Source organism: Lingula anatina, chromosome 1 (genome assembly GCF_051362555.1).
Source record: "Lingula anatina isolate TDL-2025a chromosome 1, LinAna3.0, whole genome shotgun sequence".
NCBI classification, from domain to species: Eukaryota; Metazoa; Brachiopoda; class Lingulata; order Lingulida; family Lingulidae; genus Lingula; species Lingula anatina.
In genome coordinates this window covers 22,936,235-22,960,347 of record NC_141767.1, presented here as the reverse complement: position 1 = coordinate 22,960,347, position 24,113 = coordinate 22,936,235, and the positions used below count along the sequence as shown (strand labels likewise).

The 24,113-nt window shown below is 35.5% G+C and overlaps 1 protein-coding gene across 10 annotated transcripts in view; it reads right to left on the bottom strand.

The window, feature by feature from the left end:
• The window catches only part of LOC106152299 (microtubule-associated serine/threonine-protein kinase 2), a 54,777-nt gene that overhangs the window by 3,824 nt on the left and 26,840 nt on the right, over positions 1 to 24,113 (bottom strand). For 5 of the 10 annotated variants that reach the window (XM_024076163.2, XM_024076162.2, XM_024076160.2 and 2 more), the window contains 20 exons: positions 12,767 to 12,810; positions 12,293 to 12,372; positions 9,933 to 10,005; positions 9,126 to 9,210; positions 7,886 to 8,049; positions 6,447 to 6,522; positions 5,966 to 6,175; positions 5,507 to 5,605; positions 5,081 to 5,207; positions 4,519 to 4,640; positions 4,189 to 4,277; positions 3,751 to 3,925; positions 3,429 to 3,520; positions 3,016 to 3,096; positions 2,733 to 2,803; positions 2,222 to 2,449; positions 1,747 to 1,974; positions 1,466 to 1,596; positions 957 to 1,186; positions 410 to 663 (listed from right to left, as the gene is read on the bottom strand). In XM_024076163.2, coding sequence (XP_023931931.1) covers positions 410 to 663; positions 957 to 1,186; positions 1,466 to 1,596; positions 1,747 to 1,974; positions 2,222 to 2,449; positions 2,733 to 2,803; positions 3,016 to 3,096; positions 3,429 to 3,520; positions 3,751 to 3,925; positions 4,189 to 4,277; positions 4,519 to 4,640; positions 5,081 to 5,207; positions 5,507 to 5,605; positions 5,966 to 6,175; positions 6,447 to 6,522; positions 7,886 to 8,049; positions 9,126 to 9,210; positions 9,933 to 10,005; positions 12,293 to 12,372; positions 12,767 to 12,810 — 2,659 coding nt within the window. Of the gene's footprint in view, positions 1 to 409; positions 664 to 956; positions 1,187 to 1,465; positions 1,597 to 1,746; positions 1,975 to 2,221; positions 2,450 to 2,732; positions 2,804 to 3,015; positions 3,097 to 3,428; positions 3,521 to 3,750; positions 3,926 to 4,188; positions 4,278 to 4,518; positions 4,641 to 5,080; positions 5,208 to 5,506; positions 5,606 to 5,965; positions 6,176 to 6,446; positions 6,523 to 7,885; positions 8,050 to 9,125; positions 9,211 to 9,932; positions 10,006 to 12,292; positions 12,373 to 12,766; positions 12,811 to 14,103; positions 15,466 to 17,764; positions 18,170 to 18,493; positions 18,965 to 22,825; positions 23,119 to 24,113 lie in introns of those variants that run through there. The other 5 variants (XM_087001184.1, XM_024076167.2, XM_024076169.2 and 2 more) reach the window with 5 other exon arrangements.

The window sequence follows — 24,113 nt, the reverse complement described above, 5'->3', positions numbered from 1 at the left end:
AGCAAATATAGCTGAAACATGGTGATACAAAGCAATATCCATGCTACACAGGGTTGTTCACTGAACATCTGTATATTTTCTTTATTGTTATGGGCAAAAAAAGTTGTGACAAGTGAAATTAAGGAATGATAATGTGCAAAGTCGATATCTTACATAGATATGCTGCAAAGAATATTATCAGCTTTGTTGTGCACTTAAAGTTATAAAGTTATACCACTCCATAATTTTAATGTCTCACAAGGCACCTTCATTAGAAATAATTTATCTTTTATATGCATAGTTTATATCAGACCCATGTCAAGCAACACAAAATGTAATATCCTTCACAGATACAAAACTGAACTTGTCTCATGACTTGTATATACTTTAAAAAAAAATAACCTCCCATTATGCAACCGCATCATATTACCTTTCTTTTTCACTTCAGGCCTCTTAGGCTTGATATGAATGGGCTTCTTTCCTTCTTTCTTTGGCTCATCACCAGTATCATGTATTTTACCATGCTCCTCTTCCTCCTCCTCTGCAGAGATGGAGAAGAGAGGGATGGGGTCCGTTTTCACAGCTTTAGGGGTACTCTTCTTTCTGCTCATGATGGGGGACAGGGTATCACTCTCACACTGTGAAGACTCGGGGGTGCTGTTACTGGCAATAGACCTTGGTGTACTGAAATACAGAATAAACTGGTAATCATCTACCTCAAACATAAAATAAAATCATAAACAATTAAGACATCAGAATGCAAGATGCAGTATTCTTCATGGGGGTTATTAGCAGCAGACATGTACATCTCAGCAGCATGAACTAAATAGTCTAAGATATAATGAAAATAAAGGATATGGATGTGTGGTCTCACAACTGATTAAGAAATACAAAGTTAAATGCTCACAAACAATTCTCTTTTCAACCTAACATTATATAAAAATCAATCTAACTGAGGCACTGGGTCCTCAACTTACACTTCAGGAGAACTGAAGACTTCCTCATCCACCTTGATGGAGAGAGCAAGAGTTGGCACTTCTTTCTCTAGGTCTGAGATACTGTTCCTCTGGGAGTTGGATGGAGTCTCCACAGAACTTGTTGAGCACTCGGAAATGTTTGAATTCTTCCTGCCAAGCACATCTTTGTCTGTGTTATCAGGGACAGCGCTCATGCTGTTTGACCTAGCCTTCTCTTCTTGTCTCTTTCTCTGTAATTGAAAATAAAGTTTTAACATTTTCTGTAATGGTTTATGAAAAAAAGGTCTTTCAGCAAGGATTGAGAAAAAATCCATTCCCTCCTTTTTCACAACTCATTGTTTTTGAGTTGCCATGCATTGCAGCAGCTCTATTTCTCTAAGCTGGTCATTTCCTAGTATTATGTTTACTGTATGTAATAGTGATATGTATATAACTATTACTGTATGTAATAGTTATATACATATCAGTAACTGTAACACAATTTTTCCTACATTGTTCTTTCACCTCACCTCTCTCATCTGTGCAAACTTTCCATACACTTTGCTGTATCTTGGTGACATGGAGGAAAAGCTGTGAAACATGATGTCATCTGCATCATCTTCAGTGTCCTCCAAGTCATGATTATATCTGTCTACACGGGCTAAAGGAAAACACAAAGGTATGTTTTTAAAGACAATTCAAAATTTCACAAAGTAAGGTATACTGCATTTTAAAACATTTTAGTAGAATAATTACTGCACAAACTTTCTTACTATTTTGACAGCTTGAAAAAAATGTGATAATAACTCACTGTCAAAGTAACTCGTGTCCTCTTCACTATCCAACTGAGGGATAAACTCTGCTTTCTGTCTCAGCAGACCATCCCAATCTAAACCCAAGAAGAACACGTGCTCCCGGACTTCATGTGCACCCCCTGTCCCCAGGCGATCTATGGGGTTCTGCTGTAGAAGAGAAATGATGAGATTCTTGGAGTCTTCGTCAACGGAGTACTCTTCCTCCTCTGGCCACTCTATGTCCACTGAAAGGAATAAAATGTAAAATGTACTGGTCAGTTATGGTCCACTGGAGATCACTGCATGTAAAATGATCTGTTAACTGCTTCTTTTTTAATTGTGTCTGTAGCGGAATCTGAAAAAAACAGTTTACTGTAATTACTTCTTGAATTTCAATAAAAAGCATCATCTGTGAATTGTACTCAAAATTGAAATGATATCACAGGCAGCATGAATTAAGTATAATTTACAAAGAAAAAAAAAGCAACTTACCATTGATAACCTGTGAGAATAGTTCCTCAGTTGTGTCCCCAAAGAAAGGCACACAGCCCACCAGGAACTCGTACAGTATGACCCCCATGGACCACCAGTCCACAGGCTTCCCATAGCCCTTCCTCAGGATGACCTCAGGAGCTATGTACTCCGGGGTCCCAAACACCTGCTTGTCCTTGAACTGCTTGGACTCCTTGTCTATGGAACCCTCATACATGTTGGTGGTCACTGGAAAATAATGGCAGGATACTGAGGCTGATGTCACTATATGTCACTATGATTGGACCAGACTGATTCATTTTATGGTTCCTTAATTCAATTATAGAGAGATCAAAGTCTGTAAGTTCATTACTTTATAATATGGGACTAAAAGTGGACAATACTGGTTTATTTTCAGTCATTCAAAAACCTGTTCATTTTTATATTACAAAGTATGTTGTTCACTTTTTTCATTAACTGATAAAGGCATTACTCAGCTATGCATTTCATATATACGTGCATTTCAACTTACAATTCATCAATCCAATCTTGGAGAGACCAAAGTCTGTAAGTTTGATATGTCCTGTTGATGTGATGAGCAAACTGGAAAATAGATCATGACATCAAAAGTCAGTCGCAACTGTACAGGCAGCTAGAGTGTATCTTCTTTTTTTAACATAATATTTTCAATTCTTGATGAGTCTATATATTTATTCATACCCATAAAACTTTTTAAAAAGTGATCAGTGAATACTGCTTTTTAAAATCTAAAAATATCACTATCAAAGAATACAAAGAAACATGAAGTGACTTACTTGTCTGGTTTGAGATCTCGATGTACTATGCCATAGCTATGAAGATACTCTAATGCTAACACTGTCTCAGCAAAGTACAACCTGCAAACAGATTATAAAATCATTGCTTCATGACAACAAGTGGTAATGAATATCTAAAACTATCTAACTTAAGCAAAGCTGGAAAGTAATGTATTGTCAAAATGCTAAGTAAAAAGTCTATATAATTATCTACAGCACTGATGTTGCCAAAGTTTATTTCAAGGTATACGTAAAAAATAGAAAGCACAGACGAAATGTTATATGTTACAAAGGAATCCCATGACTTCGTTTTTTTTTTTGTTTTTTTTTTGTTTATTCCAGTTACCATTCTATGAACCTTCAGTTGCATGGAAACACAAACACATATTAAATATGAAAATGGAAACCCTTACCTTGCCATATCAGTTGGCAATGGCCCCATGTTCTTCAACAGCGTGGCACAATCTCCACCTTCAACATATTCTAGCACCATACACAAGTATTTCTGAAGTGGAAATGAGTCATTTATCTTTAAAAGAAGAACCAGCGAATATTATAATTCTGGGAAAAAAACTGATCATTATGTTGATTAAATCAAAATATCCAGGTAAACATCATTTGTAATACATTCTTACTGCATAATTCAACCAATTACCCAATGAGCCTGAAGATATTTCCATTACTCTGAAATATTGATTTTTATCAAAAGCAATTTTAGTATGCATTTTTTTTTACCTTAGTTTCAAATGTACAGTAGAGACTGACAACAAAGGGATTATCTGTGAAGGTCAAGATGTCCCTCTCTGCAAATGCTTGTTCTACTTGATTACGTAGGACTAGATTGTGCTTGAGAACTTTCTTCAATGCAAAGCGTTGCCTTGTCTCTCGATGCCGAACCAAGAACACAGCACTGGAAAAGCAAATTAGAGAAATTTAAAAAAGCTGCACAGGAAAATGTACACATAAGGCCAAATTTAAAACTGCACATTTTTCAAAGGTAAAAATAGATATATTTTCATTTTTTTGTACATACAATCTCTATTATTTCTAAAGAGAATTATTTCTAAAGAAAATCAGAGAAGAACAAATTTTTTTAAAATATATCATAAAAGTATACATCTAATCAAAATCAAGTTACTGTTCTCTCAGACAATATACAGTTATCGAACTCACCCATAAGCACCATTGCTAATGAGTTTGATAGTCTCAAAGTCATCCTCACATGGAGGTTTGGCCTCTTTGGGTTCTGTTTCTTCCACATACTGCAAAAAGATGCCTCACATTAAGTTGACCATATGTTTTAAATTGAACAATTTTAACATTTAAATATTATTTTCCATTCTAAAATATCCGTATACTTTATAAAGCTGAAAACCATTTCAGCAAATATAGGGGAATCAAACTTCTGTTTTTCAGGAAAACATGCAGAAAATGTTGATTAGGTCGAATCTTATATAATTTGCTTAATTTTTTTATAACCAAAGAAAAAAATGGCTTGTTTACTTCTTCGCTTCCATCTTGATCATCATCTCCAGTTCTCTCTTCATCTTTTCCCTCTCTCTCACTTTCATCATCCTTATCTTCTGCTGTGAATTCTTTGGCACTTAGCTCTATGTCATTCATATCTGAATGGGAATGAAAGCATGACAAAACTTTTTTAAAATAAAGCTATCAATAATCATATAAGTGGGCAAAAGAGTTGTCCTGTAACCCACCAGTGCAAATAAACACCAGACAAATACAATGGAAGAATGATGAACATTTCAAACTCGTGTGCAAGGACTTATATAATCTATACAGAAAACCAATGATGAATCCATATACGATGACTGAATATGAATTTAAAAAATATAATAATAAATAAACTGTTTTTCTAAATGATTTGTAGCTTCATTTCCACTTATCCTCCTATAAAGCCATATTAAAATAAATACTAATATTATAATTAAAAAGACACTAAAAAGTGATTAAGACGATTAATTATTTTTTTCTGGACATAAATAACAACCAGAGTTTCTAAAGCTCACACTGCTTGAAATGGGTATAAGGTAATGGATTCACAGACCTGCAAGAGGGTCTCTGTTGAGGCCCAGTTTGTTGACTATGTACTGTGGTATGTCAGTCTGTATCACCTGCCTGGCCTGTCCTTCTGCTGCCTCCAGCAAATGGTAGAACTCCTCAGGGTCAAATTCCTACAAGACAAAAGCCATTATCAGCTATTCACTTAAGACTTTTGACTTTTTTTACTGGTGGTTTAGAAAAAGCAATAATCTCAAAATAATCACACTGTCACTCTTGGAACTAAAAAAAAAGCTGATAATCACAATTCATAGAACTAGATGATGAATGCCAACATTTTAATACATCAGAAGTAGACTATTACAAATATTGATCAAAGAAGGCTTGTTGTATGTTATTGTCTCTCTCTTCCCCCAGAATCATCTTGACTTAAATTTTTCTTCATGATGACCCAATCAATATGACCCCTTACCAAGCATTCCAGTAGCCTGGCTGGCCTGGAGATTATAATTAGAAGCCTGTTCACCATTGGGTCTGCGTGTTCTGCAGCATGAGGGGAACGTTCCCTTGACTAAAATGAAACAACACATGAATGCTAAAAAAACATTTCCTGTCCTTGCATGTGATGTGTGTTTGTTATTCTAATGGCTATGATAGAAGTAACTCGACAATTCTTTTGATATTCTAAATTAATGTACCAAAGACATTACTAGCTAATGATTAACATGAATGATGATATTGCTAAGACTGCAATCAATTTCATTAATGATATCTTGTTTGGTCCCATTTTGTAAAATCAATTCCCTTTTGAAACATTCATCCTAGTCATGCTTTCTATTTACAAAAACTTTCAGACAATGACACTAGATCAGGAACATTATCCCCCCCCCCCCCCCCCCCCAACTACAAAACAAGTGCTTCTTCTACTTACATCATTCAGTAGAGTCTGTAAATTTTCCGATAATTCAATGAAATAGTTCACCGAGATCACTTGTTCCTGAGATTTTTCTAAACAGTCCCGTGCCAGTTCCAGGATCTGATGGTGAACAAACCTTGCTGTCCCATCAGACTCCTCGCTACAAGCTAGTACTTTGTTGTCTTCAATGAAACGATCCAGTCGCTCCTCCATTTCAATCTTTGCCTGTTGAATATCAAAAAATCAGTTTACATCATTTTTAATACAACGTGAAAAAACCAACAAAGTTCAATTAATTTTAACACCAACAGTTCTTTTTCTAAATAATTTTATCATGTCTGTGAGACAATTTTTACATCTTTAAGGAGCAAAGCTTTAGGGACTTTTCTGTGTTCAAGTAATTCTGGCCCAATGGTGAAAACAAATCAGCAGGAAATGGTGATTTCTCCAGAGAAATGATCAAGATAAATGCACAGTTCTGCGCACAGTGGCTTACATTTGGAAACCGATCTTTGTAGACAGTATTCATCATCATAATGTCCGATTCCATCCCGGGAGACTTGGCAGGACTACTGTAACAGGAGAAAACAAATCCTTTTTTAACAATGCCAGCACAGCAGTAACACTGTCAAACAGTGATAGATGAATGCTATCGTGTACATGCTAGTCTGATGGCTAGTGATGGAAAAGTCAATGGCATGTGATCATATTATGATCTTAACTCGGTTAGGAAGTAAGAAAGAGAAGAATATGTTAAAGCTGTGACATATGTATCTACATTACTATGTTTCACATTCAGAGAAATGGCGTGCAAGTTATCTTCTGGCAAAGTAATACTTCAACGCAACACAAAAATAATTTCTTTCTATATAAAATTTCAAACAAGATACAAGCAAACAGACTGCAATTATAATTGTAAAATTGCCATGCATCAATTACAATACAACCAACACAGTTGTGAAAAAATATTACTTGCCATAAAAAAATGTAACAGATCTCACAGCTATACAATTCAGACCAATGTATAGCTTTTATCTAAATTGTCCAAGCCTAACTATTTTTATAGAGAAGTTTTTCCATTTCTGAATGCTCCAAACTGTACATGGTGTCAAACTATAGACAATTACCATGTTGCCTTTACACTGTGCAACTACTGCTGATCAGTGACAAACACAAATATTGTGAACAAGATAGCATAGAATATATACTGCCAAAATTGCTAAACCAATCATCACAAGTGGAAAAAAGTAGAAGAAGCTTATAAAGTATTTTCATAGCAATAGAAAACATTCCTATACACTGAAAAGAACATACGTAGCTCTTACTCTAATGCCAGCCAAGATAGGCTTTTCAAATGCAAAGAAACAGTGACATCTCAATCAACATTTTACAGCACTTTCATTTCAAAAAAAAAATAAATTGCATGTGCATTTGCTTTGATTATTGAACAAAATTGTATGGAGTTAAGTGATTTATGAACAACATATAAAAAAGTTAGCATGTTGAATATAATTTCGTTCCTACGTGTTTTAAGATGTGAAAGAACTATTAACTACTACAGATTTTAGTCAACAGTGAGTGCATGTGTATGTACTGGCATGCAACCTTCTGTGCAGCTTCCTACCTCATACTCCGTCTGATCAAAGTGAAAATATCAAAATCTTTCCTTAATCCAGGACTTCAATCAAAATCAATTTTCTTAAACCACACTTTGAATCTAATATCCAATCAACTTCATATTGATCATTCCAATAAGATTAACGCTATGCGTGACAGAATCCTAATATAATGGCACAACTGTCCCTAATTGGTAATGGGGAAAAACGATGTCAAGAAATTGCCTAAAACATGCGAAAAAAAAAAAAAAAGATTAAGTTTCAAAATTTTCATCTTGACACTGAAGTTAAATGTAAATAAAGTTTTTAATTTCCCTACCTTAGGCTGCGTGACCTAGGCCTTATTACAGGTGATAGTCTGCCATCATCTTCTGCCTCTGCAATGTTTTCACTGCTGTCAAAATGTTTGGTGAGCATCTGGAGTTCTCTGTCAGTGGGCTGATATGGCAACTGATGCAATTTCTCTTGGGAGGAACACTGTGACTTATAAATAAATGAAAACTAGTGAATTCGTTAGCAAAAATATTGCAGTTTTTTTTTAATGTAAATCCTAACACTTAATAAAATTACCTGTATTCTGAAAATTGTTTCATTTTGAGCGTCACCTATATGAATTAAAAAAAAAACTTGTATTTGGAGTAAACAGTAGCATCTTTTGTCTGTGCTAGGAAAACAAGTTTTGCTCAAATCAAGATTTTATGCTAAGAATAAATAAATAAGCAAAGGATTTTTTTAAATTTGATTTCTAAATCATAACCAAGTCGGCTGAACTTGGCTATAGGAAAGGGAGCTCTAAAATTAAAGTTTTGTTTCTATGTCAAAAAGCACATCAACCTGAAAATAGCATTTTTATGGAACTGAATTACATTAAATGCAATTTTAAGTATGATGTATGTCTTTGTGACTTGGTAATGGGGTGTCACCAAATGCCAGAGAAAATACAGACCATACTAATGACTCAGAGAGCCTAATTTTTTTTCATCAAATACTCAAATTCTTGATCTTTAGCATTTTAAAATGTATTTATCTATCTTAACTTTTCATGCCTGTTTTCCATAATCTCAAGAGCTGCTTCATGCTGTAGCTTTATCTCTACACTGTACTTTTCAAATCCAATTTATGAAATCACAACAGTATTCGTGGATTCAATGTTACAGACAACCTGAGACATTTGTTTATATAGCTGTGTAAATACCTATATGATGCAGAATACACTGTTACTTCTGATTGTGGATAATACAGATCAATAAAATATTGTGGATGACTTCTAACATGGATGGCATTAAGGAGACGCAATTACAACACTTTACCTAATTTGATATATATTGATCATTTGAAGGTTACTTCACTTAAATAATAATAATAATAATAATAATAATAATAATAATAATAATATATAAACAAAAATACAATGATGCTACTCATTCAAACAACCACTATTTTTTAAAAAGTTAATGCAAAGGTAAAAACTGTAAAGATTGCTTTTTAAAAAAATAGTGAACATATGACTCAAGAGTTGTTTCTCAGGGTTGGCATTTTTGAGCTGATTTAATACTCACAGACACATTGGAGCTCCCAGGTGTGTTTGTGCCGTAGCCAGAGGAAGGTAAGCTGGCAAACGACCATCGACGCCCACCTTCACGACTAAATAAAATAGAGGTAATAACCAATGAAGTGACTTAGCAGTGAATTATGAAATTGTTACTGAATTATCTTAACTTTATCTATATAACCCCATTAAAATATCTGAATCTAGGGAGAAGGGTATTTGTTTCACCTTCCACACTCATCATGACCTGCAGGTAGCCTTTGGAAAAATCAATGTCTAGAATCAATGATTTGAAGTGGAAAATGGTTTCAAATTTTCATGGTTTTTCACTGATAATGACAATGGACACGTTAACATATCTGTGCCAGTATGCCCACAGCTGACTTTTGTGAAAGCTTCCTCTGGGTCAATATATGCATGTATGCTTGGCAAAGATTTTGACAGAAAACACTGCATGAACATGCCCTTTCAGTTCAAAGCTAGACTAAGCTAGTAAATTTTTACACAAGAAAAAGACTTGCAAATCAACCATCTATAAATCACCATTAAAAAAAAAAAAAGATAATCATAAGATGTTGTTAAAAAAATCCTGAAGGTTTATATCATTCCAATTATCAAAATTAATCCTATGATGCACTCTTTGATTTGGTTGGGCTAAAATATATCCAGATGGCCTAAAGTGTTTCAAAAGACAACCATAATACTAATTAAAAATACATTACTTTGTCTCAGGAAACAAAATAATAAAAGGGTTTTGGGCTACTTTCTGTCTAAAACAGCATTTGTGTGAATTCAATTTTAATGTGTTACAGCTCACCTCTTCCCAGGGCCAAATGGAAAGTGTCCATGTTGACTAGGAGACATTGTGCGTGGACTATCAAGTGGACTTCCTGTTTGAAAGAAAAAAAAAAGATATATGTTAAGTCATATATCAATTCCTTCTTTAATGGGGGGTGAAAATAAGAAATAATGTGCTTCCTTCCTTCCTTGTGTTGTCAAAGTTTTTACACGTCTCTTGCATTAAAGTCATGTAACTTCAAAGGCTCTTAACAGTACTAATGGATGCAGGCATGAGGTTTTATCGGATTCTGAATATAGTGAAATCTCACATTATAAAATCATATTACTCGCACATCTCTATGCAATTAAACATGGCATGTGCAAAAACCATTAGGTGGCATTTTTATAGATACTAAAATTATACTGAAAAAGGAAAAATTAGTTGCTTAGACATTAATTCACCATTGGCATTCATGTAATTAATATTCTTCTTAGTATGCCAAATTTGTGTCCCTCAACATTCTTCAAATTAAAAAGTTGTTCTTCAAATTAAAAAGTGATAGTGAACATCTCCTCTCTCTGCACATACAAATATGAACCAAAGTTACAGCAATTCCAAACTCAAACTAACCAAATCTTCCATAGGACAACATCCGTCAATACATTTCCTCATAACACAGCACAATCACACAATGCCATCACACAACAAACCCATTAAGTCCCACCAGATAAAAGACACTGCCAGGCCATCATTCATACACCTATCTCCTTCCTCACTAATCACCTGCAGCAAGGGCAACACTGTCACGGCACCATATGCACGGTTATCTAACTTCCTGCAGGGAGACTGACAAACAATACAGAGACCTGCAAACTACACAGAGAATCCTTTAACCACACAAACACCTGTGTGCTAAACTAAGATCAGTAAACTACAACGAGACCTGACAAATACCCCAAGATATTTTAACTACACGCAGACCTCACTGGCGGGTCAAGGATTTTGCTAATGGCAGACACAAGGCTAAAACATTTTTTTTTGTGTGAAGCAATGTAAATAAAAAAAAGTAGATGAAGACAATAAATTGACCACAGGGACAGAAAAATTCCTAAGTCTCACTCCCCTTGTTATACATTTTCAAGAGAGAGAGATAAGGAGAAGAGGTACCTTAAAAGCTAAGAGGGGTGGCACCTGACCCACTGTGCCGCCCTTACACCTCACCCCCTGGATCTGCCTTTGGACATGTGAATTACCCACGTGTCATTTACCTTTTGTAGGGGTGCGTAACAGAAAAACCTTTCTCCTTCTCCTGCTTGTTATTGGCTTCCAATCTTTTCTTCCAAAGAAAGAACTATAAAAAGGAGTCTCGTCTCTTAACATAACTTGTCTCGAGTGTCCTCCAATTATTAGTTGCACACCTTGCAGCATACTGCTTAATCTCCACCTAGTTCATACTCACTCCTCAGCTGATAAATAGTTCTCTCTATGTTCACTGAGCGTGGGGAGAGACCACATAAACTAGAACTCCTTGTAAACCTCAACTCGTTCAGTATAATGATCCAATAAAAGAAAACCCAGGTAGGAAACTGATACAACATCCATCATTCTGGCCTCGTCATGTTGACTGTCAAGCATGTTCTGAATGCAAATCCAACTTAAATACTAGTGCAGTCAAAACAATGGCTGCAGCATGATGACGTGTGAGTTAAGCCAGATTTTTGAAACTTCGGATTAGGTAGAGCTTTCTATCCAAATGTTTGTGGCAAAGGCTGGATTAGATTGATTTTACACTGCAGATTACAAGGATGCACAATCATGCTGAAATTATATAAATACAACACTCGTGAGATAGATTTAGGTTTCTGGTAACTTGTTGTCAAGTGACAGCATACAAGCCGTGTGCATTTTGGTACAAAACAGAAGTCAAAAGAGACATCTGTTAAACATCCATAAAATGATAAAGAAAAAAAGGCTTTCATAAGAATCTTCCTTCAGGTAAGCCATACATCACACTGGCAACAAGACCGCAAGTAAAAAGCACAAAATGGTTCAATTTTTTCTCCTGAAAACCACAAAACCACACTACTCACGAGTTACATAATAAGTAGAGAAGATAGCTACTATATAAAAGAAGGAATAAAGTTACCGAGGTTTTCAGCTCCAAATTTACAAGACGAAAGTGATAATAAGCCACACTGCTTTTTATCAAATCCAACTAACACCTCTGAAATAAAACTCAAAATATAAATCTGTGTAAAAATTCCCCTACATATGGTATCATTCCAGCAAGTAACTCTGAATGTGAGACCACATTAGCATCCTTCCATTACTGGACCCACATACCTCAACGCTCAAAAGCATTTCTGAGATGTACACCATTTTCAAGTTTTACTTACCAACATTTTGTGGAGAATGGCACCTCAAGGGCAGTGTAGGGGAGGTATTGGCAATAATGGATTTCCGAGATTGACTCCGACTGAAAAACATAGAGGCATTCATGCTTAAAATCTCTCTCCGATCTAGAAATGCAACGTAGAAGCACTTTTCTTGTTGAATACGCAGGTAATATTCAGTCCAATATGTTAATGGACTACAAGTTAATGTGCAATGTGTAAAAAAATCGAAAAGAATATGCAATATCATCAACATACAAAGTTTAATCAATTATGCATGGCTATGTTGAGTATCTTTCACAAATTGTCACATGAATTGAATTATATGATAAATGCAAATAATAAAATTATTGAGTTCCTCGCAACTGATTTAATAAAGAGCTGCAAACATGGTATTGTCTCTCTGAACCAATTTTCAAAAGTTAATCATCAGTTCTACAATTCGTTGCTGGGAGTTCTAAAATGTCTTCTTCTTACCTCCCCCTCCTACACAGACTAGTTTTGGACAAACTGAGCTCCTTCTGCAAAGAAAAATAAGTCATTTTTGGTCATACCATATCAGATATAGTTATTCAACATCTCATGCTGAAGCAACCTGACACAAAGACAGTAGACAATGGAGATAAATCAACATCAACTTTTTCATACACTCAAATGAACCAAAGATTTCATAAAAAAGGTCACACTGCACCACAGATACACCAATAGGGATTATAAAGATGTTTTTGTACCGGATGTGTCAAGGTCCGTGGATGACCTAGCTGGATTTAAAGGGGCATTGTGTTTTGGCTTACAACGGCATTGTCAACAAAACAACTTACTAGCACTGTGCTATAATTAACCATTCACTGATTATCGTTTCACAGATATGCAGTTGCAGAAAGGTAATACTTGGTATCATATTGCAGATATGAAACACTGATCTGTTAGGAATAAGGTTGACTAAAGCACAGTGACTAAAGCACAATGACAATATCATATCTGTATTATTTTGCATGAGCTTTGTTAAGGTTTCTTTCACTGTATTTTTTATATGTACGCAATAATATAACTATGATCAATTCATTTCTCTGTCTCATTCTTCTGATCATAACTGACCACTTCCTCTCTTAACCCATACATACGGTAAATAATGTAGTGTTATAGTCTACCTCACAACATCAGTCTTTTTCAATGTTTTAGTATCTGGTACCACAGTTCAAAAGAATTACATTACATGATCTAAAAAAATTAATATAGCAATTTTTTTTTCAGAAAAGTAGTCAAATGACAATAAAACAATTATTCTGAGGAAAGACAATCATTCAGCAAGGTGGGAATGCACTTTTTTCCCCCCAAACCCTGGTATTTTGTTGTTTTGATTTTTCATCATGATGATTATCATTGTTGCCTGTCAGCATCAAGGCCATCAACTCTTGTATTGAATGTAGCTAATACAACATGACATGACTGTCAGGCAACTAGCTAGCTGTAGCATATATTTTTCATTATCAACAGACTGCAAACTCATTCTTTTGTGACAAATGAAGAGATAGCATTTTTTTTTCATTTTCCAGTTTTGGCCTTTAAAATACATTGTTATGGATACTTTTTCATTGTGTTTATTTTATTCTGGAAGAAGAAAATATATCATCGTTTTTTTTTATGGACATATCCACAGCACATGAATACACACACACACACACACAAACACACACACACACACACACACACACACCTTTTTGAAAGTTAATACTTACCTTTCTGTGGCATCAATGTTTGAAAGACTTTTTTTCATCTAATCAAGTACTATACTTTATGAAAAAAACACTTACCCTAAGTTGAGACAACGAGGCAAAGCTGTAGGAAAGATGTAACTTGCTTGGCGTAAGACCTCCAGAGCCTTCTTCTTCCTCTTTCTCTGCCGCTTTAATCTCCAGTGGCGTACCACAGGAGTGCGTTTTTCGTAAGCGGCGCTTAAAAAGATCATCTCCAAGGGAAGTGTCCTTTTGAACTGGCTTTTCCACACTTATTGACCTCTTTAGCATTTTTGAAGATCTATCAAGCCAGAGAATCAGAGTTCTGTTTTTCTGAAGAATCTGTTGCTACAGCACGAGGCAACATTTTATCCTAGTTATCCTTGAAGTAGTTAATGTCCAAGTAAAAGTGACCACATAGTTTTTTTGCCATGCCTGATAGAAAAAAATGACAAGCAGCACTTTTTTAACAGATGATCTAATCAATAACCAGGCTCTATCTTATGAAAAGCAGCAATTTCTGATGTGTCCCTTTTTGATGTAGTCAATTGAAGAATGGGAAATAACCTGTCTACCCTGGGATAGTCTTTCAATTTCCCTGCATCACTTTTACTGCAATAATCAATGGAAGAATAAGAATATCCAGGAATAATCAATTTGGGAAATACAGATCAATTTCCAAATTGTCTTTCATTAGCTGAAGTCAGTTGAAGTATGAAAAAAAAAAAAAAACAACAACATTTAAATGATATGAGTACCATATCATATTCCCTGGTGTGTCTCTTACCAGCAGTCTTTTCAAAAATGACACAAATAATAAAAAATTGTTTTGCAAAAAAATAAAAAAACACCTGGTCTTCTGGTTGTTGTGATGTCTTCAAGTCCAAAAGCCTTGTCCTTCCATATGACTCATCTCCAATGAAGTCCAATCAGTTCTGATGATCTGCATTACATATCATAACGCCGACCTGGCAGACAATCTCCTGACCACATTTTAGGTTCAAGCAAATTGCACAAGTCAATGAGAATCTACGGAGATGTAACCCATATGTACATGCCGCGTCAACGTCTCAATCATACTTCTGGTTAAAAACTGGTGGGAAAAGCCCCAAGGCATGGGCAATGGTAGGCCAAGGCTATTAGTGGAGTGGATGAACTGTCTCAACTTCTGTACTGACATAAAAGCACAGAGCAGTAATTCATGGAAGATTTGTTAATGTTGGATATCTTTCAGTGCAAGCACATCTAATAAATCCCAATCTTACAGCAGTTCATGTCGAGATTGGCCTGCATTGACGATATCCCTACACATCCTGTGTATGACTTTTTACAGAATGACAGTCAGGAACAAGCTTGAGGAGAAGCCTGATATTCGGCATTTTAAGTTTTCTCTGTCGGCACACAAGTCCACAGATAACATTGTTGGGTTTCCTCGATTTCCTACAAAATTCAATTTGAGTTATGCCAAAGTTTTCTGCCTTATTCACAAATGATGACAATTACCAACAGGTCAATGTCCTGTTTTATAGCCATTGTACACATACTTTCATTTCATATTCTTATCATGTCCTAGACTTAAAAATAACAATCAACATCTTTTTACAAAAAGACATTATATCTGAAAAACAGCATTCAACGTTGTACTGAGCTATTTGATGAGAAATGCAAACACACTGAAAGAAATTTGTAGGTATTCTTAATCCTCTGAATCCTTTGCAATTGATGTCAGTAAGATGAAAGACCTTATATCATCTACAGAGTTTAAGATTTGTAGACATAGTCTGCCTGAACGGAATCACTAGACAACAAAAAGGAAAATGATTCTCTGCTGTAACAGAGGTCTGTTTCAGAAAATAAGTTGGTCACAGTAAAGACCACTTAGATTACTAGCCAGCTTAGTTATGATTCATAAAATCTAAATGATCACTATAACCTCTTTATTCTTTTAAGCTAAGCCCCTAGACTTTGCTGTTATTGTCTTAATGCCTAGCCAATTCTCAAAGGTGACAGTTACAGCCTATATCAACTATATTTCTTGTGGGCCATCTGTTCAGAAAATGTTCTTAGACCAATACTGCTAACTCTACACTACCTAATCAGTTATCCAATTTTAACAGTCTAAGAGGGCATTCAGAACAATATGACCTGCAGACTAAATATGGCCGACTCGCTTAAAAACAGCATTGACTAATCCCCTGATGGTCTCCCTGCCTCCAAAAGCTGTCATTGCAGGGGCCTTGCAATTAAACCTTGGTGTCGAGATTTTATCCTTTTAAAGGCATGTGTGGAGGCAAGGAGACCATCAGGGAATTTAGTGGTAGTGCTTTAAAGTGGGGTCGGCCATATTGAGTTAGCAGATCAGTTAGGCCCTGGATCATCTGTTCTGAATGCGCTCTAAGTTAAGTTCAAAGGCTTTGGCCTCAACTGACCCAGGGCTCAGGTGGACTCTCTCACGGACTGGTGCTTAGGTGAGCCACTGGCTAGTATACAATAGACTATGGCTAATTGATTTCTCCCAGTCTGAATAATGAGAAATCCTCTTACAAAACATTTACATATATGGATAATATCATTTTTTTTATGATTTATACTTGGTTAAGACCTGGGCCCATCATACATCTATGAAAATATTTTTCTTCAAATAAAATATAAGTCTTTCGTATAAATCTAAAATTATCTAAACATTTAATTTTTCCTAGTTTTGTAAATAAATGGGGAAAAATTCATGTGGGTTTTAACTACTTAATAATTGACATTTGTACATCTCCATGTCCATACTGCTATGAAGTAACACACTCAGATTACAGAATTGTGTGAAAAATCAATGCAGCCAGTGCAGGAGTCCAGACTTCCTGAGTACCTATCTAACAAAACCTCATCTATGCCTTTACTATGGTGACTGCCTTCTCTTAAATCCCATTTGGAATGACACCAAAAGAAGTTATCAGAGTGCTAAGGCTTAAATGGTGACATATATATGCGATTCACTTACTGAGAGGGCATTTTTTCATTTCTTCGTTTACAATCACTTTTTCTCCTCTACTTTGCAGTGCTAGTTCACTTCACACTTAAGACGACCTACCTAATTAATTATTTAGCCTACAATAAAATCCTGATTGCGGTATTTGCATTTCATCCGACTGGGTGACTACATCAAATTCCCCATTAGGCTGTGAAGTATGCAGACAACTTGGCAATGGTTTGCTACATGTTTATTTCCCATACACGAGGAGGTTTAACACCAAATTTGGAAAAAAATATGGATAGATAGGTCTACCTAAAAGTCGGGGGAAAAACCTAAGTTTACATGCTGTGATTTCTTTATAATATAATTTAAGACCCTGATTTAATATTACACCCTAGACATTTTCTTATAAGTACTGACACACTAGAATAGCAGCATGTGCACCACCTAGAAGTTCAGAAGTAAAGCTCTATTTACTTAACAATATGTCCTCTACCATGATGGCATTCAATCTATATTTGCTTGTGTTTGCTCAAGTTTTACAGAGCATGCACTATGTTTTTAGTAGCCCACTCGCATATCCTTCATGTTACCTGTGATTTATCAATCACCAGATGTTCCTACAGTTCTATATGATAAATACCCCTTCCCTACCAGTAAATCAAAGGCATTACTTGTTTCTTAACTATTACCAGAAGTCAAAATAAGTTGCCCTTCTGTGAGGATCTAAGCATGGGAACATAAACTAAGTACCCCTGAAATGTTAAGACTCACTTGACATTTGGTGTGCAACGCAACAATGTTTCAGACACCAGAAGCCTCTTCCTTGGTTGGCAAAGAAATCTCTTGTCAGTATTGAACCATAATGGCTACCAATTGTCATTTCCAGTTAACTTCATCCTCATTAACTGGCCTTGGCTGTGGACCCTTTCATTTGTACAACATCCCTTATCAGTCCCTACTCACACTCTGAGTTGGCTGTTTTACCAGTGATACCCAGCTGGGGCCCAACCAGGAAATCCCGCCAATATAATAGAGCCACACTCTACTCTTCCATTCAGGACACTGCAGACACCTTGACAGTGAAATACTGGAGCTAAAGTCATTTAACTTTTCATACACAGTAAAAAAGGTTTCCAACAGGGCTATTGATTAGACAGAAGAAATGAGCTTTATACAAACTTTATATACCAATCAATAATCATAACAGTGGTGGAAGAGTGTCCACGCACTCTTTGCTGCACTTTGCTTATAAAAGTGGATCTTTCTATGTATAATTCAAAGACAGGAATGAATATCCATTACTCTGGCAATGTGATTAGTGAAAGACTTGGCGAGGATGACAACATAAGACTATATCAGAGCCACTCAAGGCAGGCAAAGCAGAATTCAATCTTCATTCAAATTCTCCTGTGAAGTATTAAACTCAATAAACCTGCCCTCAGACTCTCTCTTAATGAATTGTTAAATGATACTGGAAAGATGCTTTGGGACACAGCTCACCTATGACGGCCTACAGCTCTCTTCATCCAATTAACGTCCTTCAGCGTCCAACTTGGATAACAACATAAGAGGATTATATCGGGAACTTTTGCAACTGGACCACACTAGATGCAAACAAATAGAACTTCTGTTTGAAGACTGCCATACGTAGTAACCAGTAGGATATTGCTAAGTTGGCGGCTGCCAGGTTGACACTTTTGCACACCTTGGGGGCCCTCTTGCACATGCGCCAGGATTTGAAAGCTTTGTTTTGCTTTACATATGACCAACTTTGGCCTTTTACAATCTGCAGAGCTATTGTACCCTCTCCTATTTAAATTTGAATGCTCCAGTGAAAGCCTTACACAATAAGGCACAGTAAGCATGTTATTATATCGAACTACCTCTGACGTAGGCAGCAATTAAGCATCAGCATTTTATATCTCTTTATCAATAAACAATCATTCACGTTATCCTCACAAAAGTTATAAAGAAGAAAATATTTGTGTAGACCAATTGATTATACAATATTACAAGAAGAGAATGAGTCAGTTCCGATTTTCCAAATCAATCTACTTAATCAAATAAACCAAAAACTTCTACTTACAAGCTTAATTTACGTCACTCATGTTTCATGTAGTACAAACTTCCATGACAAAGTGTCAAAGGATATAAGCCTTGTGGAACTTTATTTACGACATACACACCTGATATTTGATACCAAATAAAACAAGGTTTCAAAAGCTTTCTCACCCAGTTTATAAAGAAACCATTTAACCACCTGCTGTGACAAAGATTTATATCATACATTTAAACAAATAGACGAAACAAAATCATGTGCACTTTTTCTATGCACATGCTTGTGTGTCTACACTTGGTTTGTTTTAAAAAATATTTCTTTCATTATTATTACAAATTATTCTGCTGGTCAAACTAAGGTGACTATGATGTAAAATGTGGATTGTAAAATGTCCCCATTTTCACATTATAATACTGATATTATTTCTTATTAAAAATTAATCAAAAGCATTGATGAGATATGGACTTGATCAATGTAATCACTGATTGTAAAGAACTGCATTAATCCTTACAATTAGTGTTGGTAGAGAGTATTCTGCAGATATCAGGAGACCCGAATTCAACTGAAGAAGTGCTGATTACCTCTCTTCCTCCTGAATAACTACCTATCCTGAAAATGTCATAAAAACTTGTAAGGAACTTTTGGAGATATCTTGTACACCAACAAGCTGATCAAATCAAACAGACACAGATAAACCGATGCTGATGGAAACCTCAACTTTTGCTGACAAAGGTAATCATAACCTGACAAACAAGCCATGATAGACAATACACGTGATGCTGTAAAGAGATGATGAAGGAACGGTGATAAAAAAGTCCTATGAGGACACTGATTGTTTCTAAGGGGAATCTCAATGCATGTGAGAAAGAAATTACCTGTTGTTTATGCTGTAATGCATCCAGGCTCTATACAAATCAATACCGACTATTCCAGAAAAGTCTCCTTGGCTAGCAGCTATAACTTGTTATTTCTATTCTGCACGACTTCCTGATGCGTGTCCAAGGGAGAATTTTGGCTTATTATAATGTACATGTGTTACTATATAAAGATGAGAATAGCTGAATAAGGAAAGACTGCCGAAAGGCATTACTAACTTTTCAAAATTAATAAATAAAATTAAAACAAGGCAGCAAAGCTGTCAAATGTACAGACAAAAAGCAGGAAATAACTATGCACAAAATAGGCTACTGTCAATTCTGATGCAAAAGTACATGTTAAACTGCAAATTCAACATCAAATTTTAATTATGCTCAACAGGTAATACCAATGTAAGTAAAATGTGTAACAAGCATAAGGCTTCAGGCCCATGGGAGTTCAAGTTCGCACTTTGAAAATGTATAACTTCCAGAAAAAGAAGCCAATTAGACTGTTTTTCCAACTCAGGCTGCATTTTAGTCCTGTATTTCTTTTTTGAAAGTTTGGTAATCATAAGTAACATGGTTTTCCCATAATGGTCATCATGGCAGCAGCACCCAAAATTGTGTTTTCTTCTATTCTGATGCAATATTACATAATGGTTAACAGCATAATGACCGTCAATTTTTAATAATAAAATATACGTATCATGTATTTTCAGAAAATGTGACTAGCATGGGTATTCAAGCCCGTGGAACTTCAAAGTCACACCTTGAAAATGCCAATATGTGAAAAAAGTTTCACAAAAAAACTGTTTAACTGGCAGTAAGAATTACCAAACAGAATGCATTGCCTACTGAAGCTGTATTTTAGTCCCATGTTTCTTTACTGTAAGTTTGAGAACAGTAAGTGACATGGTTTTTCTGAAATGGTCATCATGGGAGCAGTGCCCAAAATATGTTTTTTTCAAATTTTGATGCAATATTACATAATGTTTAACAGCATAATGACCATCAATTTTTATTAATAAAATATTAGTATTATGGATATTCAGAAAATATGATTAGCAAAGGTCTTCAGGCCCATGGAACTTCAAAGTCAAAACTTGAAAATGCCAAAATGTAAACAAGACAGCACTGTTCTGAAATGTTTTTTCCCCATTTTTAACAATTTTTAACATAAAACAAAATTAACAGTTTACTGCCATTTTTATATGATCAACTAAGAAAATTGATGAGATGGGAAAAATATCAATAGAGCAGTGTTAAATGTCCAATTTCTTCCATTCTGAGATTCTGAATATAGTGAATGATTGAATCTGACAAACTGCAATGATATGAGTTTATTTCCATTTTTGACACTTTATTACGCAAAACACGATAACAAGTTTACCATAATTTTTACATAATCAACTAACAATATTGTAAAGATGCAGGAAATGTCAAACAAACACTTTTACGTATCTTATTAGTTCAATAATGAGACTGTTAACATGCCTAAGAATTGAATCTCAGGAAATGTGAAAAAACAGCATAACTTCTAAAATAATGGCCTGATTATGCTGATTTTCGAACTCAACCTGCGTTTTAGTAAGATTGACCACTCCTGTGAGTTTAATGACAATTGGCCTATCTGTTTTTCTTATATTGTGTTTACAGTGTTGCATATATGCTGAAAAATGAAAAAATCAGCATAACTACAAAAATAGTGGCCCAATCATGCCAATTTTCAAACTTGTCCTGCGTTTTAGTAACATTGATTACTCCTGTGAGTTTCATGACAACAGGCCTAACGGTTTTCCTTAAAATGTGTTTACAGGGTTGTATATATGCTGAAAAGTGAAAAAAACAGCATAACTTCTACTATAATGGCCCGATCATGCTGATTTTCGAACTTGACCTGCGTTTTATGAATATTCATCAGCTCTGTAAATATAAAAGCAAAAATTAAAACTGTGTTCCACTTATCGTGTTTACAAGGAAAGTGCACGGCATCGGCATCGGCATCGGCATCGGCATCACCATCGGCGACGACGGCGACGACAGACGCAGGTGATGGCAATATGTACAGACACATCTGTGTCTGTACATAAAAATATTTATAACAGCAAATGAAATTAATATAAGATAAATAAAATAAATAAATAAAAGGCAGCCATAGCTGGTGGATGTTATTTAAATTAGCACAGAAAGTTAACAAAGATTGTATAAAAACAAACCACTCAACGAGTACAGTTGGTAAATCCAAATGTCAAGATATTTAAATAAATAGGACAAACTGCCCAGTTAGTCACTTCTGTGTCAGATGTATGCGAACAACCACAATCGCAAAATAACAAAAATACTGAAATGTCCACATCGGATGTGACAGCACACGTTCTTCACATACACTGTATGACTACTATAAAGCTCCATTAAATAAAACCAAGTGTAACATATACAGTGTTCTATATTATGTAACAGTATTCATGATAGAAGATTTTTAGTAAGCAACTCGTATCATTGTCACATATTCAATACCAGCTTAAAGTTCCAGCAGCAATATGCAGTATTTTCATGATACATGAAGTTCTCATAAATTCTGCATCAATTTATAGATAAAAATATTGACGCCTCAATGGAAAATATCAAGTGAAGCATGGCTCATAAATTCAAATATGTTAGACAATAATTGAAATACAAATAGTTTTCTGTTGAACAGTTTCATTACCTATATATTTGAAATGACCAATAGTTTCTTTTGTCAATAGCTATAGAAAATTCACAGACATTCAGTGATAATCATTTTCTATATTCATATCTTTGCAGATCCATGTTCAATTAACATAGCTGAAAATAATCTGATGCCTCTAATACATCACTATAACAATTCCCCACCTGTAGCTTCAGTGACCTTTGTGATAAAAGCACCCAATTTACAATCAATTACACCACCAGTCTTCCTCTACTGTCATATTAATATGTTCCTTCTGTATTTCACATCTACTATTCCTTCCCCTGCCTCATCTGCTGACATGCACATGTAAGCCTAAAAATCCAGCATTACTATGCATGACACGCTGCATTACTGAAGGGGGCAACAGGCAGACAGACCACAATAATTACACAGAGCCTTGGAGCAATGAGGCATAGCCATCTATATGAACATCCTGGCTTTGTGATAACATCCACAGCACCCAGTGAACAAGATGTGGTGATGAGCAGCCTTAATTGCACCTAATGTCCATGCTACACACAATGCCTCCCAGCTCCAGCTCTAGACTATAGTCCTAACCACATTGTACCCTGCCTGTATAAGCACAGTACAGTTGATGGTCATTTCTGGTCCAGACCATGTCCATATCATTGTGAGGGTCTTATATGGTAATATATTGACCCTATGCTGTATACTAACCATTACATAGCAGAGCCCAGTGAGGAGAAGAGATAATTAGTCTAATAATCAGTATTTAATATCCATAGATTTTATACAGCTAAGTGGCTCATGTCTCTAAGGTACAACTATAGTCAAGTTTAGGAGACTTTCTGCAGATAGCATTATAGATTTTTTCACACCTCTGGAAGCCCACCTTTCATAATTATAACAAAATTGTGAGTGGGACAGCAAATGGATTAGACTGACACATGGTCAGCTGAGATAGGAAGCACTAAGCTATGCTGGTACAACATGACTGGGACCACAGCCTATGGGTTACAGTGGGCCAGTGCCTCCCATATCTAAATACAATACATTCCATGTGTGGTACAGAAATTCTAACCAGGTAGTCTAAACCACCTCCGTGTGATCAGGCATTACCATACACACATGCCATGTGGATACAGCTAGCCAGTGTAAACATCCAATGTAATACACCATAATATATGGTCCTGATATACAGCATATATATGACGTTAAAGTGTCCTAATACCTTCAATAAAAAGACTTTCTCCTACAAGTGCTTACCTTTTACTGAGTGCAGACCTAATGACGCATGACAAGTTGGTCCAGACACCCAAATAGAAATTGTATTATTATCAAGGTGATTCATCATGAAATGACCCAGGTGAACTGGTGATCTAATTGTATATAAATCGTATCTCTTTCACCTGCAGTCCATTTAATACTATACTACTACTATAGAAATGCTACAACCCAACTGATAAGTAAATATAATCAGATTACTTACAGTCTTATCAATTGTGTGGCTTTAACACTATGAAGTTTTAA